This window comes from Pseudopipra pipra, chromosome 3 (genome assembly GCF_036250125.1).
Source record: "Pseudopipra pipra isolate bDixPip1 chromosome 3, bDixPip1.hap1, whole genome shotgun sequence".
Classification (NCBI taxonomy): Eukaryota; Metazoa; Chordata; class Aves; order Passeriformes; family Pipridae; genus Pseudopipra; species Pseudopipra pipra.
This window is the reverse complement of record NC_087551.1, coordinates 100,697,685-100,717,193: the sequence shown is the minus strand read 5'-3', so window position 1 is coordinate 100,717,193 and position 19,509 is coordinate 100,697,685. Positions and strand designations below refer to the sequence as shown.

The window sequence follows — 19,509 nt, the reverse complement described above, 5'->3', positions numbered from 1 at the left end:
CTAGACTGAGTTTATAGACTCGGCATGTGATTTACTCAGCTTTCTAACTGTTATATCTTTTGAAAAGTACTAATGGGAGATTTACTTGATGTGTTTTACACAAACTTTTTAATTAAAAAAGGCAAACCCCTACCAGTGGCACTGTGTTCTCATATACTTAGGAGGAGAAATATAAAAGCAGAAAGGAGATATTTCCCCAAGAGGTTATGAAACATGGCTTAACCAGTTTTTCTGAAATAGCCTTTTTTTTTTTTTTTTGCATACTCTTGCTCTGGGAGCAAATCTCTCCTACCCTTAATCAATGGAAGATGAGTATCTTATGACTGCCACATCTCTTGTAGTTAACCTCCTGCATAATGATGTCCATGAGAAATGTTTTCTCTCATTTCCACTGAGGTAAGTCTGTGTCTTTCTGATGCTCTGTGAGAGTATGCCTTTTCTAGAGGGCACTAATATGTTACTGCTGGGTCTGAGCATGGGAGAAATCTCAGCAGCAGCATCTGTTGTGAGCACAAGCTCTCCTGTGTTCTCTGATCTCTACATTGGTTTACAGTAAACCGTAATCACATTCCTTCTCTTCAAGTACTGCACAGATTTCTATCCACATAGAGCTTGTGGATAAGCAATGAGGTTTGCAGAAAATATAACTGAAGGACACTGCTGGAGTTTTTTTAAGACATTGCATTTCCCTGGGGTGCTGGTATCAGACATAGCCAACCCAGCTCAGTTCTGTATGTCCTTGAGTGACATGGTCTGTCTGGTTTGGAAGCTGGGCTCTCTACTCCAGGTGAAAGAAACTTGAACAAGACTGAAAACACAACTCAAACTTCAACTTCATTGCCTTTTTAAGGCCAGACATGCAGCTTTGATCTTTTCCAGTCTAATGTGCAGTAAATGTTTAGTCTTACATTATCTCTGTCCTCCCTTTTTCTTCCTGCCTCTCTCTCCCCCTTTAGAGCTCTACATCTCTTCTCAGGGTGAGGAAAAAATAAGATGACAGGTATAAATCCAGTAGGATATTCAAGTTCTGTATTGACAAACTACATCAAAGTGAATCTACATGCCAAAAATATGAGGAAAGCTGTTCTAGGAGAACATGAGATGCTGAGAATACATGGAGGAAGTACCACCCAAAGCTGATCTTGTGCTCATCCACAAGCATCAGTTACTGCAGCTGTTAGCAAGAGGGCTGCACGAGATGGGCTTCAGTGAGGCAATACTGCTGGTCCTGTGTCTGCTCAAATGCAAGATGGTAAGTACCCAAATAATTTGTTCTCTTCCAAATGAAAGAGAAATTCAGCAAAAATACAATCCAGTTATTAAAAAAAAAGAAAAAAAACCCCAACTCTATATGAGCTTTTGAAGTTCTGCCATCAGTAGTAAAATTAAGAGCTGTTTCAGGCTGTTAGTTTTAAGTAGAAATACCTAATGTATTCATAAAACTGTTCACCACAGACATTGCGTAATTTGTGGTGATATTTACAAGAAATTATAAAAACTTATTCTTTTTGGAAACGAATGTAGTTACTTTAATTGTTTCAAATCTGGATAGGTCTTGTAGCTTCATATAATGTCATTTTATCTATCCATTCATCATGCTCTTGTGAAATAGCAACTAAAGGACTGTCTCATATTGCAGCTAGCAGCAGAGTCCACTGCAGCACTTCCTGTGCAATTATTTTTTCTCAGTTTGGCCCTATGTATAGTTTTTGCCTAGGGTCCCCCTTTTTGAATATTTTTTTCAAATCAAGTAACCATCTGAAATATTAATTCCTCTCAGTTACTAGGATTGACTCCAAAATTGCATTTGTTAGTTTTGTCCTTTGTTTTTTCCTTCCATTTTCTTTAGCGAATGGCTCGTACAATCAGTGACTGTTGCTGTGCAATATCAGTTTTGTTTTATTGAGATAGTGTTTGCATTTGGCTCCTACATTTTCAAATTATGATAACTTATATATGACTGTTCTAGAGAGGAATTGAGGTAATGTGGATAAAACAAATTTGATTTCAAAGATCAACATTTTCATTTATCTGTAGAATCAGGAAATCCTGATCCTTTTACAAAACTGTAGTTTTAAAGAGTACATTTTTAAAAATCTTTTTCTGAACAAAATTGAATACCAGCATTTATGTAGTTTACTGAATCTTTTGTCATGCGACAGTTGCATTCTGCTATCCCTCTTCCTTACAGCTTCCAGTAAAAGCTGTGTAAATCATTTTTTGTTGTAAGTAAGCAAGGGCAGTGGTAAACAGGAAGAGATACTTAATCACAAGTATGATAATTCTCATTAGTAAATTATAATTTTATCTCTTTCCCACACTGTGTGAATTGATCCAGACTGCAAACTGTTGTATGGAAGAATCCTTTACACATACCAGATTGTTTAGAGAATGTGTTTTACTTTCCAGAATCAAATACAAATTAGTGCTAATCAAATTAGTGCTTTTCCCCATGATGGTACAAGCAAAGCATTTATTATTTCAAAGCAGCTTTTTCTTCACGCTTTTACGAACCGTGTCACTTCTTAGGAACGAACTTCCCGGCCAACAGAGCTGAATTTGTTAAAGCATCGTTTCGCAGAAGCAAGTACAAAACGGGGTTTTAAATAATGACGGGAGATCTGGGCGCTAATGGCAGCCCGTGAAGGGCGTGCGGGGCGGGTGTCCCTGTGCGGGGCGGTGTCGCTGTGCGGGCCGGTGTCGCTGTGCGGGGCGGTGTCCCTGTGCGGGCCGGTGTCGCTGTGCGGGGCGGGTGTCCCTGTGCGGGCCGGTGTCGCTGTGCGGGCCGGTGTCGCTGTGCGGGGCGGTGTCCCTGTGCGGGGCGGTGTCGCTGTGCGGGCCGGTGTCCCTGTGCGGGCGGGTGTCGCTGTGCGGGGCGGGTGTCCCTGTGCGGGCCGGTGTCGCTGTGCGGGGCGGTGTCGCTGTGCGGGGCGGTGTCCCTGTGCGGGCCGGTGTCGCTGTGCGGGGCGGTGTCGCTGTGCGGGGCGGTGTCCCTGTGCGGGCCGGTGTCGCTGTGCGGGGCGGTGTCGCTGTGCGGGGCGGTGTCGCTGTGCGGGGCGGTGTCGCTGTGCGGGGCGGTGTCCCTGTGCGGGCGGGTGTCCCTGTGCGGGCGGGTGTCGCTGTGCGGGCGGGTGTCCCTGTGCGGGCCGGTGTCGCTGTGCAGGCCGGTGTCGCTGCGGTGCTCGGCCGGCCCGGAGGGTGGCACTGGACCTCCACGCACCGCCCGCCCCGCTCGGCGGGACCGAGCCGGCGCGGAGCGCAGACAGCTCAAAGGTGCTGCCTTTGCTCGGAGTCAGCGCTCTCGGTCGTGCTTTTTGTCAAAATATTGGCACTATTTTTGCAAAGTGGCTTCTGAATGGTTTTGGTGAGATAGGCGCAGTGCTGTTTTCCCGAGAGTGAGTAAACAAACCTCAGCCTGCTCTCTGCGTTCCCTTACCCGGAGATGGGCTGGAGGGACACCCGTGGGTGTGAGCCCGTCGATTTCTGTCTGGGATGACATTGGGAGCTAGGCCATATGTTGTTAAGGGCAATACGCAAGAAAAGCCAGGTTAGGAAACCTCTCTTCTAGATGAAGAGTCCTCTTGTTGCATTTCTGGTTTTTTTTCCCCCATGGGAAAAAATTGCCTATAGGTGCATTTGCAATTTTCATACATGGCCTACTCAAAAAGATTTTGCAGAATTTAAATTTGATTGTTGCCCAAAATATTTTGCTATAACATCGTTGACTGCAGGTCCTGATCTACTATTGTTCAGCTACTCAGTTAACAGGGCTGTTGGCAACAGCCATGTCCAGGGACAGTAAATGGGCCAGGGAAAGTGGTGAAAATATCACAGATTTTTCTAATGCATTCTAGAGGGACAATGATAATGCTACAGAATAAAGAAATCCCACATCTCTAAGGAAACTTTAAGAATAAATGTTAAGGCTTTTGGGTACTCAGTTTTGACCTTGCTATTGATCTTTGAATGATAAAATCTTTCTTCAGAACAAAACAAAAGACTGAATCCCTAAATGAACACCTAGCTTAAGCCCTAGTTCTGTTCGTAGGAATGCATTGTCAAGATGAGGAATTAGTTAATTCTGAAAGAGGAAAATTTTTTTCCTTTCTTAATTTACATTTTTTAAAACATGTTTGTTTGTTTTCCTGCTCAGCTCCCCACGCCTTGTAAATTGTGAATTTCTCTTTTGGCTATGCATGATAAGGAAATCGGTTTCATTCTACAAGTGTGTTAATCATCTCATAGTTTAAAAATATCAAAGTGTAAATGCCTTAGTTTCTAAAGGGGTGATCTTAAAATAATTACAGTGATCTGACCGTTGCAGCTCTTTCATTTTATAAACTGAACTGTAAGTTTAAAGTGACACTTACTGTGGTCTCACCCTAAAATGAGCAGTAGGGTGAAAAATTAGTTTTTACGGTGAAGTTGGTGGCAATTGCATTAGATTGTTAGTAGTTTGGAATGACAGAGATCTCAATACTGTGATTACAATCCCGAATGTGATACTGTTCAGGGTTAAGTAAAATACACAGGAAAAGGAGTATATAAAAGGGACTGAGGCATGCTGAGTTGCGGCGCTGAAGTATTTCACTATTGGGCTGTCAGGGTTAAATGTTGACTGCACGAAGCTGGAACAAGCCGTGCTCTCCGGGCGCTGAGACAGTAGCGAGGGTTGGCCACAGGAGGCACAGCCGGTGTGTGCTACAGGGAGAGATTTCCCTAATCCCTGCGGGGCCGGGCATGGTGAGATGCAGATCAGCTCTGGGCCGTGTCCTTCTCCACCCCCCGCCCCGTCCCAGCTTTTGCTAACCCTTCTTGTCTTCTGATTGCATTGATCCTCTGAGAGGGCACGCTTCTGCTTGGGCAGGGCAGCATCAGTATTAAGAGATCAGAGCTGGCTTTCTCCCAGCCTACGTGAATGGATTTGGTGTCAAGGGCAAGGAAGGCAGCTGCTGCTGCCCCAGAGCACCACCCACCCACCTGTTCGCTGGTGAAAGTGTTACTGGCCCCAGGTGAGGCTCCCGCCTTTCATGCTAAGAGTCCTCAGAGCACAGGAACCCTGAACACGCTCCCTCAGGCCCAAAGTGTAGTGCCTGCCAGAGAGCTGTACTTACCTGAACCAGCAGTGAAGAATCACATTACAAGTGATTCTTCCATTCCTAAGCAGGACCCAGCTTAACTTCCCATTTCAGTGAAGTTTATGAGTGATCTTAAATTAGAATGTCATCTGATAAGGCACTGTCTTATGACAACTAAACATATCTAATGGACAGTAGTTCCATAGGGTACAGTAAGTGTCCCTTGAATAAGGGATATTACAGCATAGCTTCTGAGGGCAAAAGAGAAAAGAAGAAACAAACCATTGCTGGCTTTCAGGAATTTAGACTCCTATTTCAAACTTAATTTAATTCTTATGGAGAGAGTCCCTGTAGGAGCAGCCAAAGTTTAATCAGTAACACAACAGCGATTTAGCTCAATTCCCAGTATCTTAGTCATATGGAGAAGCTGCTGCAACTGATTAGAAACCCCATTTCATTGAAATACTGCATGGAAGCTTGAAAATTCCAGTGTGGAAAGGCAACAGTCACTTCATCATTCTAGATCCCATGTTAACGCATCACCAACTCTCACATTCAAAGCCTTTTTAGAGAAATTTAATCATTGGGGGACTAATAACCACCCACAACCCTGAATTCTGAGTGATTATTCTAAACACAAATTAACAGATCTGGGCCATTACTACCCCAAACTGAATCATTCATAGGGGTGGGAGGGGAGAAAAAAGGCAATACTCCATGGGAATGTCTCAGGATTAACTGCTTTTGTACATTTCCAAACACTTTGTCAATAGCATCCCCTGTGTAATAAATTCCTCACCTAGTTCCTTTCACACTGCTTACAGGCAGATCACTTAGAACTTTACAATATACACTCAAATAAGATTTTCCAAGTTACAAGAATTATTCACTTCAGGTAATTTTATTCTTTTATAATCTCTACATATTTTAATTTTTACTTGATAAAAGTCATAACAGAATGTATAAGTATTAAAAAAAAAAACAAACAACAAAAACACAACACAAATCAAAGCCAGCAAACAGTTGGTCCCCAAAGAATAAAGCAAGCAATCAGTTCAATAAACACACTTGATTTATTTTGTATAAAAAGGGTTAAGATTACAACTAAACTTTTATAAAAAGTTTAGCATGATTAAGTACATCATTACACTTTTTGCAGAAATGTATTATTTCTGCCACTATACAAGAAAACTCTAATTAAAGAGTTCACAAGGTTTCACTCATATATATATATTTATATATAAATATATACACAGCATTCAGTTCTAGGTTTGTGTCAGAAAGGTAATTTCTGACCCCAGACTTTCCTAAAAAACTGAAAACTGGATCCTTCTGGTACTCACGCTCCACCTTTGGAAAAAAAAGGCAAAGTCTGCTTTAAAATGGGCAACTCCTTGTGAGATTTTTGTTTCGCTCCCCACGTTGGGAATAGTATATAAAGGAAGCCTTCCAACTAGGGAAAGGGTATTTAAGAGTCTCTTCATAAATAACTAGGTTCAGTCCAAGTTGAAAAATGGGGTGGGGATAAAGATCAATCTTGATTTTTTTCTTCTTTATTAATTTTAAAAGGTCCTTTTAGTTGAACGTGGATCTTCCCCTCCAGATACAGCTGAAAAATAAATTCAGCACCTCAGAAAAAAATCCTGTAGACATTTTCTTGTGCAAAAAAAAAAAAAAAAAGTCATCAGTGGAACACCTGCAAGAGATTGAAGAGAGGCATATTTAGGAGAATGCTAACAGGGCAGAGATCCGGACAGACTGGCGCCAGAGAGGAAGCCACAGTTTGAACATTTAACCAAACACTCAGAGATTGGGCAAACCCTGGCGTCCAGATGCAACACATACACGCTCACACACTCTCTCTCAAAAACACAGATTGAACATTAAAATAACATACACTCCAGGGAGAGGGTAGAAAGAGGATTCTCAGTCCAATCTTTATTTAGATCTCTGTAAACGCAATGCTCAGAGGCGCCAGTCTGCCTCTTAGAGCAATTATTTGATTAAAAGCAGTCATTTATTTAACTGATAGCGCAGACAATCCCACATCACAGAATTTAAGGAATTGTGCCAAGATTCCCAACTTAATCAGTCACTTTTGCCCGGGAAGTTAAGACTCCAAGAACAGATAAGAACTTGCATTAAGCAGCGAGCAAGATCAGAGCAGCCTGTGCTACTGGGTGAACCTCAGAGACACACACACTTAGGACCTTACGACCCAGTTCTTAGCCTTATTTCTTAGTAATTACAAAGGCATCTCGTAACAAACTTTTAAGACAGACTTTTAGCACTAGCCATCACGGCTCCCGTTCCCCGTGGAGGCACTTTTTACGCGAAGTTTAGAAATAAGATCCACTGTACTCACCGTTCAGTTCAGCCACAAAGTGCTTTGCTGTCGCCTGACATGAGCTCTGAGGGGAACTCGGACGCCTGCGACGAGAAAAGAAGAGCAGGGTAAGGGCGAGGTGGCCGAGCACTCAGGGAGCCGGGAGCGGGAGTGTCCCGGTGCCGCAGCGCTTCCCCCATGGCACGTCTGGATACATCCGCGCCGCGGGGACACGGCCCGCGCCACCCGCGTTGGGGACATCGTTAATGCTACCCGAGCTCCCCGATCCAGGTCAGCGGCGAGCCGGAGCGCGGGGGAGCCACGTACCTGTAGCGAGAGGATGCTGATGTCTGTGTTAAGGGTGGTCAGAGGAGTTCTGGAGGAAGGGTTCTGCCCGGGTCTCTGGTGGTGGAGGCTGACGATGCTGGGGTGCGAGTCCAAGGCGATCTGCAGGTCGAGGATGTAGTCGATGACGTGCTGCAGGATTTCCATCTTGCTCACCTTCTTGTTCTGCGGGATGCTGGGGACAAGCTCCTTCAGCTTGGAGTAGCAGTCGTTCATGTTGTACAGCAGGCTCATGGGGTCATCCACGGGGGTCTTGCTCCGGGAGATACCCAGGTTGTGCTCCGAGAGGCCGGTTTTCCTGACGGACCGCACCGGGCTGAAGGCTTTCATGTTGGCGGGCGGGCGGGCGGAAGAGCGCGATTCCAGCGGACGAACTGAAGCCTGCGGGGCGCGGGCGCTGCCGTCCCACTGGGGCGCTGCCGGAGCTCGCTCTGAGCTGCGGAGCTGCGCGCCCGGTCTTATATAGCGGCCACGGCCGGGCCCGGCCCGCGCTCGCTGCCATTGGCCGCCGCCGGCACGTCCATCACCCCGCGGCGCCCTCACTGGTGGGGCCTTCCGCCCGCGCAGCCAATCGCGGCGGGGGGCGTGGTCGTGCCGCACAGCTGAGGCAGTAAATAGTGCGGGCAGCGCGGGGCAGCGGTGGGGTGTTCTTGTCCTTGTCTGTCCTGTACCCTACACTGCCCCCCCCACCTCCCCCAGTCCCGCACTGGCCCACATCCCACGCTGCCCTCCGCACAGACACGCTGCAGTGTGCGGGGCTGGCGGTGCGGGACGCGCAGACCCCGCTGCAGTGAGCGGTAGTGCGGGCTAAGCTTTCTCCAAGTCGTCGTGAATTGGAGCATCCCATCCCGTCCGTGTTTCTGTGAACCCACTCAGCACACGGTGCCGTAAATCACTGGCCGGGTCAGCAGCCCAGCACTGTAGGCTGCAGGTGTAAGCGGGAATGAGATAAATCAAGATTAAATAAACCTATAGAGCCCACTGCAGCTTTCTGCCGTGATGAGAACGGGACACTAAGCACCCCAACAGGCAGGCAGGCAGGCGCCGCTTCCAGCGCCCTGCTTCCCGAGAACGGGACTACTTCAGATGATACTATTAATTGGAGATCATTAAGCAAATGTGCATATTGGAAGTGCATTTACATGTATTACCCTTGAAAGGCTGCTCATCTGCGCCCTATCAGTGCTCGTGACACAGTACTGCCATTAATTATGCATAGATTGTTTCTGGTGACAAATGCAAATACTTACTACACGCTGTACTTTTAGCAGCTTTTGGCTGCAGCCACTGAAACATCTTCCAGAAACATTCCAAAGGAAAAAGTTAATTTATTTTGTTGTTGTTGTTTAGCTGAAGTGACTTTGATTTTATTTTTAAGTTTAGCTCCACTGTATTTTCCTGTATTTTGCTTATAATACCGGCTGTGTAACAAACTGACACAGCCTCCACCCCCCATTTCACGTTCTACCTGAGGAAAGTTCAACTCACGAAAGTGTGAACATATATATACAATTAATACAAATTAAATTCTGCATAAATTGCAGCAATTCTATAATAACCACACGGATACTTAAAGTACATTAGTGTTCATTGCAAACAAAACCGTAGTAACGGCACACATCCATAAAATCAGTGAGGATTGTGCTGTCAATCATAACTATTAAAAGCAGGCAAATATTGGATATATCTGCACAGTTGTTGCGTAGCTACACGAAGGGATTCGGGGCTGCGGGGGTGGAACATTACGGACATTTGGAGACAAAGCTGAGAAGAGCCGCATCAGTGTTTTTTCCAATTAACGTGGCATTCCTGAGCTGGTGGTTGGCTATTCTCTAGCAGGACACTTTGGTGACTGTCACACCAGGGTGTTTGCCCCGGGGATGTTTTCCGGGGGTGGACTGGAGGCGGTGCCGAGGCTGACAGGAACACAATTCAACGCGTTTTGAGAAGCGAAGGGTGAAAGTGAATCTCGACGTTCAATCTGATAGGAAGACAAATACACTGTTCAAGTGCAGTTACAGAAAGTAAATAGTAATAACTGTTGTTATTGTTACTGTTATTATTATTAGTTACAGTAACGCTACCAATTAACGACTCGATTAAAATCACCACTTAGAGCGACTTCAATCCTTTACATTGCTAAACTATCAGTTGGTGGTAGTACTTGACCTGAGGCCACAGGTTTTAGTCTTGCAACATGCTTGCCTTTCTGTCTAATGAAGGCACCAGTGGAAGAAATTTTGACCATGTTTTTAGTGTAATAATAGCCAACGTAAATATGTTCATGCTTCTCCGATCACTGTCGTGCTTGGACAGCGCAGCAGCGCGGCAGGACCGGCCGGCCAGGCGCTGCAGAGGACCCTGTGCTAATGCTTTCGGTTTTCTACACCGAGGGCTTTTAGAACACTGGGAAGTTATGTGGAGAGGCTAACCTGGCAATTTTCTCTGTCATCTAATGATTGTCATGTGCGCTTTCTGCACGCAAAGTAGCCCGCGAGCAGGCTGCGCTTCCCCCAAGCGAGCGGCTGAACTGGCTTTTTTTGCTAACATTTAATTCCCACAATTCTGATCTTTTAGCCCTGACAGCTTTGGCAGGGGCTCGCAAGCTCTGGAAGCTCCTGCGCTCCGACGCAGGTTCCACGCGCGGTCCCGGCAGCCGCGTCTCTGCCGCTGCCCGCGGGGGGAACCCCGGGGGGGGGGCCCGAAAACACCGGGGCTGCGAGCTGCTCCTCGGGGACTTTTCCCCACGGCCCGTCCCAGGCAGCTCCGGGTGCCTCGGGAGCCGCGCGTTCGCCTCTTTATAGTTTTCAGCCGGGATTTTCACAGCCGGCTCCCAACCTCCGAAACGCCGCCGCTGCAAACATCTGGCAGGACCCGCGGCCGCCCAGAGCCGCGCACAAAGCGCCGCTTTCTCCTCAAAATCACAAGCCCGGGGCTGCGCGCCGCGGGCTCGGGGGGCCCCGGCCCGCCCGGCGCCAAGCCCGGGGCGGCTCCGGGTGCGCGGCAGCGGCGGCGGGAGCGCGGCCGCCCCGGGGGCGCCGTGTCCCCTCCCGCAACCCCCGCGCCCCGCCCCGCGCCCGGGGCCGGCCCGGACTGCGCGGCGCCAGCCCCGTGACATCAGCCCCTCGCCGCCGCCCCCCCCGCCCGCGCCGCCCGGGCCCGGCGGCGCCGCTCAGGCGGCTGCCATGGCGACCGGGGCTGCGCCCGCGGCGGCCGCCCGGCCCCGCTTCCCCCTCCCGGGCGCACCTGCAGCGGGGGCCGCCGCCGGACGCCCCGCCATGCTGCAGGGGGGGGAAGAGGGAATGTGGGAAGGGGGGGAGCCCGCAGAAAGGAAAGAATAAACCGGGAAAAAATCGCGGAGGGACGAGGGGGCGCGTCCGCGGGAAAGGTCCCTCGGGCAGGGGCGACCCGGGCGGGAAGGAGCGGGTTGAGCTTCCCGGGCTGCGGTGCGGTTCGGTCCTGCCACACCAGCACCATCCCCTCACTCCCTAACACCCCCCCCCCCCCCCAAAAAAAAAAGTATTTTCTACGAGGAAAAGTCCCGGGTTTTTTTGAAGGGTGCCTGTCCTTTCGCCTTTTAAGGTCTTCTCAGCCCGAGGTCCCCCTCTGGGGCGTGTGCGGGGCGAGGGGCTGCGGGCAGAGCCCGCGGGGCTGGGCGAGCAGCGAGTTCCTCCGCGGCAGTGTCCCTTGCCTCTAATGAAATCTATCTAAAACATTCAGTAATAATGTAAATGGCTTTAATTGCCGAGTACTTAAGCCATCAAACCAGACTAAAAAAAAAAAAAAAAAAACCTGTTAAAATTGGCCCATTTCCAAGTCATTGACACCATCCAGCCTGTCCAAGTGGGGTGTCCAAATAAGTTTTGATACAGGAGTTTTCAGTGTACCAGGTAAAATATCTCGCTAAACCCGGCCGTTTTTAACTACCCTCTCCCTTTTGTTTGCCTCACATTTCCAATTCATTCAAAGAAAAGTTTTAGAAGTTTGGGGGTTGGCTTTTTTCTTTCTTTCTTTTGAGCGGGAGGGAGAGTAATGCATGCAAAATATTTAGTTACAACTTCTGCAAAAGGCACCGATCTGTAACAGCATTTTCTACGTTCACAAAGGATTTTCCTGTTACTTTTGTTCCGGTCACAAAATTAAAAAAAAAAAAGGACTAAAGAAAAAAAAAAAAAACTTGGGGGAGAGATAAGGTCTGGAAAACAATCTGGAATTGCCAGGCTGTTGGTGGGAGCTCTGCGGGGCTGGCGTCAGGAAGTCTGCGCCGCCTTCTATTACTGTTGATCCAGCTTTGTGCAGCTGCACTCAGTACAATTAGCTTGTAGAAACAATCCTGCTGTAGGCAGCCTCTTCCCTTCAAAGTGCTTTTCTATACTGATCCCCTCACATCATGATGCTGGAAATCAAGTCACAAGCCGACCACTGTTTGGCCAACATCATCTGTGGGAATTCATTAACCTCCATCGCAGAGATGCAACAAGAGATTGTTTGTCCAGAACTAAACTTACAGCTTAATATGATGTAGCCCATACAGGAAAAAACCTGTGTCCCCATTTTTTCCTTTTTTTTTTTTTTTTTTTTGTTCATAACAAGAAACACATTGTGCAGCTTTTTATTCTTTTTTTCTTCAGGGGGTGGGGAATGTAGCTGAAACCAGGCATGAGCCGGCTCCTGCTAAAACTTTGCCATCAAACTGTTTTTTGCTTCATCGGGCTGCAGTTTCCATAGAAGCAACTTATCCCCGCGATCATCTTGTCGGGTGCACTTCGCAAGCTCATTTCCCGTCTGAGCTTGCTCCGCTGCTCTCGGATGCTGCAGCTGACACATTTCCTCCCCGTGCACTTTGCACCCACCTCATCCTTGCCCAGATGCTCGGGGCTGATTGTGCCTAAAAGGGGGTTTCAGCGCACTCCACAGCTGCCTTGGGGGAAGGGACTTTTTTTTTTAAATTTTATTTCTACTTTTCCCTACCTCATTGCTCACTCCTTGCCACGCCGGCAGCAGCCCTCCCCCTGCCCCCGTCCCCGGCGCTGCAGACCGGGCTGGCAGGGGCGCGGCTGCGGCCACTGTCCCTGCGCCACGCGCGTGTCCCGCGTGTGCTGCCGTGTGCGACCGCAGCCGGTGTCCCTCAGCCCCGGGACACCGCTGCTGCCGTGCACCACCAGCTGGGGAGCGGGACCCCTGGGTGACAGCCCCCTGCTCCCGGGGCTGTTTGTGAATAACAAACATGGGACCTGCTTCCCGACACCGGCTCTCAGGGCGGTAGGGCTGGGCATCACTGCTGTCTCTCACTTCAGGTACCTTCACTGGCCAAGAGAATACCCACTGCTTCCACCCCACTCTGAGCCCCTCTGTGTTCTGCTTCAAGTAACAGATGGATGCACCTTCTCTGAATCCCATTTCCAAACTCCATTCTTTTCTGGGCCGTATTTGCAAATGCCACGGATCTGCCAACTTTAAGATCTCTTTTCCTCTCCCCCTACTATGCTTTTGAATAATGTTGCTTTTGTACGGTATCATTCCCTTCATCCCCACTTTTAAGCATCCCCGATCTGCTGCTGTTAATCCCAAACCGCATGTTGTTGGAGGCTTGGGATATATTGTAGCAAAACATAAATGTTTTTTCATTCTTTTGAGACATTTCCATTTTCACTAGAAGTGTTGGACTATAGGATGGACAGGCTTTTGTTCAGATCCTGTTTTGACATTGGTATCATTTTATGATCAGATTCCTAAAGTACTGTTTTGGAGTAAAATGCCTTAAACTACTTTCTATCACCATCTTGGAAAGAGAGGTGTTTCAATGTGAATTGTGTGGGTTTGCTGCATTTATATCTAATCCAAATTCAGACACTTCAGTTCTAATGTTTTCTTCTGTTTTCTAGGATTTCTCATTTCTGCAAGTAGGACCGGTGCCCTGAAGGCATTTCTACATGAACTGTCACCTGTAAGGGGGCTGTTGCTTACCTGATCCTTTGTGAAGAACAATGCCATGAAATTTTTCTGAGACCTGCATCTCTCTATCAGAGTAAGTATTACAGGTACAAGGTGTATTAGATCTGTGCATTAGCTATTATGTTTGTAATCAAAGCCAAATACATTTCCTATATTTTTAAAAATCTTTATTAATGCAATATCTATATTTTAATTAAGTTACACATTGTCCTCTAGAAGTGTTTATAGTGAACCAGTTAGGTGGCTCTCTAACTTAACACAGTTGTGCTAAAATCTGGGATCAAGCAAGTTCACTTATTAGCACATGCCTTATGTAGCAGATGGTTTTCATCTAGCGTAGCTTTTCTAGTGATGCCTTTAAATTAATGTAGGTCTAAAATGCTGCAGATTTTACACTCCCCACCAATTCTCTGGAAAATCTATTCAGGATAGAAAAGAGAGAGGGGCCAGGCAAGAGGTTACTGACAGTACCTCACATACAGTAAGGAATAAACCAAGGAATAAAAATGGCCTAATGGCCTTTATTTAAAAGTTCTTTCATTTGTTAATTATCTGGCTGGCTGGTCCAGCTTCCCTCAGTCTCCCATTGTGGCCCGATTGTGAATTTTAGGTATAGGCCTATGGCAATAAGATGACAAAATGCTTGGCATAATTTCACTGAAAAAAATGGAGGGATTGGGAATTGAATTGGTGGGAGAAGATTTTGAAAATCTGTTCCAGGTATGTTTTTAAGGCCACCCCCCCAAAATATAAAGTTATGGTAATTTCAAATACAGATGTGTTTGTGTAGTGTGTTCTGTGTGTTTTGGTTTTGCTAAGTAATAATGTTTCATCAGCACAGAGGAGAAATTGAGTCTGTACTGCGACTGGTAGTAGTGACTAGTGACTAGTTGTTGGTCAGTCTATAATTTTGCCTTCCTGTTGGCTTCAGGAAGAAAACCTCAGTTCCATGGTGGAAAGCTTTGTAGTATTAAGCAGGTGGTACTAATTTTGTGCTTTACCAAAGCTATCGTTACAGGTTATGTCAAGACAGGACCCATAGCATTCTCAGTCCTTTTAAACTAATGTATAGACCAAAATTTTCTATGGTCAGGAAAGCCTAACTCCACTCAGGGTTTGGGTAGTGGAAGTGCAGCTTAGCAAAATGTGTGCACTGCATCCCAAATGCATGTGCACCCTCACGAGTCCTGCTGAACCACTGTGAGTTCCAGTTTCCCAGGCTGTTAAAACTTTGCTTCTTTATAGGCCCAGACTGAGCATTATCTAGGTTAAGCTTTCTCAGTGACTGTCTCCTGCATAAACCCACTTGGGAATCACAAAATAGGTATGTGTCTAGATCTCTGGAGAGGCCTGGTCCAGGAGGTGTGCTCAAGATCATGGTTAAATGCACAATGACAGCATGGAGCTTAGCACAAAGCACAGCAGCTGGAGCTGCCGGAAAGTTCAGGGGCAAAGAAGGAAAAGAACTGCTACTTTCTCATAAGCAGTTTTTCTCATGAGAGCACTTGTCCTGGAAGTGAGAGATTCAGATTCAATGTTCTCCTCATCAGAGGTGATATAAGCTCCCTCCTGCTTGCAAAGCAACCCTAACGACCAGAGATAAGGCTAAGGTGGAGGACACCCACCCATCCTGTTCAAGCTTGCCACAGTAAAGAAACAGATGCAAATTTCAAAGGGCCAGAGGGATTATAAACAAGAGGGAGCCTGACACTGTAGCTCAGGGGTAGAGGCATCTCCAGGATGGCAAGAAGCCTGAATGCTGGGCCTGGCCTGGCAAACTCACCCATTATTGAGGGTGAGGTTCATCTCACCTTATCTTAGCTATTTAGAGGTTTTGTGTCTAATCTCTCTACAGTCAGTGGGATGAGAGAACAAGAGACACCTGCAGAGAGTGATTCATTCTGTGCCCATCCAACACCTCTCTCAGGATGGAACAAATCTCCTCACTGGGGGCTGTTGCTCTCCATCAGTTCTCAGCAGAAGATAGACAATCAATTTCAACCTGAAGCCTGCCTTATAGATGACAAGTGAGGTGGATTCCACTGTGGATGACTAATTTTTCTGATTCATCATACCTGAATTTAGCCTTTAAAATTTGAGTATGTAATCAAAGTTAGTTGTTTGAGTTCTGTCTCTGTACCATGCTCATTCCTTCTAGCGGGAGGCTGGACATGGGTGGCTGTGGTGAAATGTCTTGGGATGAAGTATATATTTTGCTGAGCCTGTAGATCCTAAAAGCCATGTATGCCCCTAGTTTGCACTTGTAAATCCTGGTGCTGAATGTCTCAAATTTAAGTGTGGAACTATTAAATGTAATTGTGCGAACTACTTTTGTGGATAGTCTAAGTGACTAGAGGCACTATGTACTGCTTTTAAGAGAAGAGTTAGTTGCATAAAATATGCATAAAAATATCTGAAGATGCTACAAAGTTACAGTTGGGAATTTAAAAAAACTGAAAAGCTTCTTATTTAAATCAAAGAAACTGAAGCACTATGGAAAATGGACTAAGTACATACTGCATTTTATGCACTTGAATACCCAGAAAAATTTGTCTCTAACTTCTAAACCTGGAGGTGGGATACCTTTAAAAATACCATGTTTAATCCTAGCCCTGAAGAGATGAGCCTGTAATTTTCAGTTTCAAAAAGCTGTAGTTTTTCATTTTTGATAATATGGAGTAGTGCTGTGGTGTACTGCAGGATAAATCCCAACTATGTACCTCATTGTTTCATCAGAGATCAGCAAAAGGTCACTCAGCCTTCTTATCAGATTACTGGAGTGCAAGTGTTTTTTGTGCTGGTCTAAGTTTGGTGCACATATATTCTTTGCAAATGGATAATTTCAGAAAAAGACAAGCTATGTGTTTTTATAATTTAATATTTGTTAAAGATCACCAAAGGCTTATGTACAGTCATTTTGCAAATTTTAGATTGTAGAAGCAATGGTGGAAAATCAGTGTCCAGTTTGGCAAAATTACAGTACTATGTTCTCCTGATGTGTTTCTAGCTACAAATACAGTTGAAGATGACGCCACCACATTGTTCATGTCAATCACTCCATAAGGCTGAATGCCTTAAACTAATCCAAAACTCTTGGTTGAGAAACCCTTCTACCTCTTTTATCAAAATACTGAGGATATATGTTTAAATTTGGCATTGGGAAAGCAATTGGGAATTAAATTACTTAAGGCTTTGAGCTATTGTTTACAACTGAGACCAGAGGTCTGAAAACATTAAAAGGATGGACAAACTTGTTAGAATATTTTGAGCCAAAACAAAACAGTTGATACCTAGCTGAGGATCTCAGTTCTCCATTGAACAATCAGAATTTAGACTTTTAGCGGCTTCTTAGTTTCCTGCCTTATCACTCGACTTGTTTTCACTTCATTAGCAATAGTTTTGTGTTCCTTATTCCCTTTCACAGCTCTACAGGTCTCTTGGCTCTGGAGATGGGATTCACCTCGCTTGACTTACAGCATGTGTCTGATTGATGTCTACATCTAAGCCTGTCTTTCAAGACTCAGTTTACAGATAATTTAGAAAATCGTTGCTTCTGTGATGACTTATTTCTACCTAATACAGAAGTCTAAAAGCCTAACTCTACTCTTGATACTCTCTTGATTTCTGAGTCCAGCTGTCCTTAGCCCAGCCAGCATATGGTTTAACTAGACATCCAGGTCTTGATATGGATGGCCCATGTCAGGGCTGGTTCTCAGACTTTCTTGGTAATTTTACACCTTTTTTTTTTTTTGTGACTTGACACATCTGGCAGCGGTGAGAAAAATGAGCAGTGACTAATATACTTTCACCAATAAGTCTTTCTGGCTGTGGTCTTGTGAAGTACTGGGGATTTACAATCCACAGGGTGTAACCTCTAGGCTAGATGCTCATAGCTGTATGCTTTGTGCATTTCTGCACCATCGTTCAGCCTGTTGTTAACTGTGGTAATCTTTGCTAGCAGGACTGGGTATTCTTTGGGGCAGAGATGTGAGTTCCCAAATCTACGTTCACGAAGCCTAGCCATGAGATGTGAGTTAAATAGTGAGGGAGGTTGCTTTCTGTGGAAGTTGTACCTCAGTTGTTGTAGAAGGTACACAGAGGGTTCTGAAAGAAGCAAGACGCTCTCTTAAAACAGCTGAATTCTGCTGTGGAGGGCTTAACTGAATCCATGCCTCTGCAATGAAGTTTTTTTTTTGTGAGGTGATGTGTAGCAAAGAATGATGGACAAGTCATTTAAAGCAGACATTTGTCAGGAGACTGTTTACCACATGAGAAGTCAATGCGAATTTTTCTTAAATACTTAAAATGTGAAAATGCCACTCTGAAGTAACAGGTCCCATCGATCACAAATTTGGCAGTCAGAACCAGTACATTTTCTGGACAGATGCTTCACAAATGACCATTGGTTTAAAGATAACAGCTTATAATTATTTCTTTTTTTTTCCTGAAAAAAGAACCTTTTGATGGTAGGACAGAGTATAGTCTAGTAAGTGTGGGAAGAGATTCTGGGATGGCAGAAGCAATAATTGTAACAAGGAGCATTCTGGTGTCCTTTCCAGTAAGCTTTTCATGGCCCACAGAGTGATTCCAGCTCCTGCTCTCCATTTGGGAACTCCCAAAGTAGTGCAGTGCCAGTAACGTGACCACCAAGGATCAGTCTCAAAAAGTACCAGTCACAGCTGGATGAAGATTTGGAACAGCAACAAGGAAGTCTAAGGATTAAAGGGGGGAACAGGAGAAAGGGAGAATTCAAGTTTCAGATCTCTGTTCATCAGTTTGGGTTTCTTTCGTTTGAAATGACAAGCTAAAATAAGCAACACTATCCAGAAAGTGAATGCTTCTGAAGAAGCTTCCTGTATTTCTGTCTCCTAATAGGGCAACTTATGAGGTTAACTGTGGTGATTTTAGCCCTAGCTAAATAAATTTCCTAGCTTATGAAAGACATAGGTTCACAGCTGATCCAGTGAAATCCTTATAACCCTCACAGAAGAGACACTCTAGAAGTGGTCATTTGGGACATTCATCTGGTGCAATGGAAATTCTAAGTTGCGGTCTGACCTGGGAAGAATGAGATATGAAGCCTTGTTTTTTGACAGACCTTGTAAGCATCAGACCATTTCTTTGAGAATTTCCTGAGAAAATGTTCAGGAGAATAACCTTGGTTTTCTTCTGAAGCATGATTGTATTCTTTTCTTTTCTTTTTTTTTTTTTTTTTTTTTTTTTTAATGTGAGCTTCTGCTTTGTTTTCAGTAGTGTTTTTATAGATTCTATCAAGGGAAAAAAATGTCATGGGAAAGTTTTAAGTAATTTTTTATTGACTGGGTGTTTTTTGTTGTAATGCAGATGCTTCTTTTTTAAACCTGGTAAAGGCATTGCCATCTGGGGATGTGCTACTCTCTGCTCTGTGCTGAGAGCAGCAACATACCTTGAAGAATTGTTTTAAGAAGCAATCTGGAGTGTGCCAATTTCTCTCTTTTCTGCTATTTTGGTAGTGTTTTGTGGAGTTAAGCACATGTATATAAGCTGCAAATGTACATTCTTGTATAGAATAAGCAGGCTGTCTGTGTGGATCAGCTGTTATGGGGGTGGCTGTGGGTAAGACATGAAACAGGCTGTGGAAACTCCTTTGATGGAGACTCAGTAGTCTTGATGCTTTACACATATGGGGCCTGATGCAAATCCGGTGAAACCCAGGAAGACTCTCCCTGTCAGTTCACAGCTTTGGATCCAGCTTCAGGTGTTTTTGTGAATGTGTGTGAAGGATGTGGCTGTTTTTTGGCTAGTATAACAGGTGCCTGTGAGAGC

General features: G+C 45.5%; 1 protein-coding gene and 2 long non-coding RNA genes across 5 annotated transcripts; 1 reads left to right on the top strand and 2 right to left on the bottom strand.

Moving 5' to 3' along the window:
- Positions 1 to 409: 409 nt before the first annotated feature.
- On the top strand, positions 410 to 16,032 carry LOC135412090 (uncharacterized). Of its 2 annotated transcripts, none has more exons than XR_010429498.1 (3): positions 410 to 1,252; positions 13,635 to 13,777; positions 15,560 to 16,032. It is a non-coding gene; the product is annotated as an uncharacterized LOC135412090 (long non-coding RNA). The 2 variants fall into 2 exon arrangements; XR_010429499.1 differs by lacking the exon at positions 410 to 1,252 and adding an exon at positions 11,129 to 11,639.
- Positions 6,133 to 8,189, bottom strand: ID2 (inhibitor of DNA binding 2). Of its 2 annotated transcripts, none has more exons than XM_064650489.1 (3): positions 7,732 to 8,189; positions 7,444 to 7,508; positions 6,133 to 6,774 (listed from the first exon to the last, which is right to left on the bottom strand). In XM_064650489.1, exons 1-2 carry the CDS (start codon positions 8,077 to 8,079, stop codon positions 7,452 to 7,454), a joined length of 405 nt encoding a protein of 134 aa, XP_064506559.1. In that variant the 5' UTR covers positions 8,080 to 8,189; the 3' UTR covers positions 6,133 to 6,774; positions 7,444 to 7,451. The 2 variants fall into 2 exon arrangements, with proteins under 2 accessions (XP_064506559.1, XP_064506560.1); XM_064650490.1 differs by having other exon boundaries at positions 6,133 to 6,687.
- Positions 9,320 to 10,772, bottom strand: LOC135412089 (uncharacterized). Its single transcript, XR_010429497.1, has 2 exons — positions 10,182 to 10,772; positions 9,320 to 9,730 (listed from the first exon to the last, which is right to left on the bottom strand). It is a non-coding gene; the product is annotated as an uncharacterized LOC135412089 (long non-coding RNA).
- Positions 16,033 to 19,509: the final 3,477 nt, after the last annotated feature.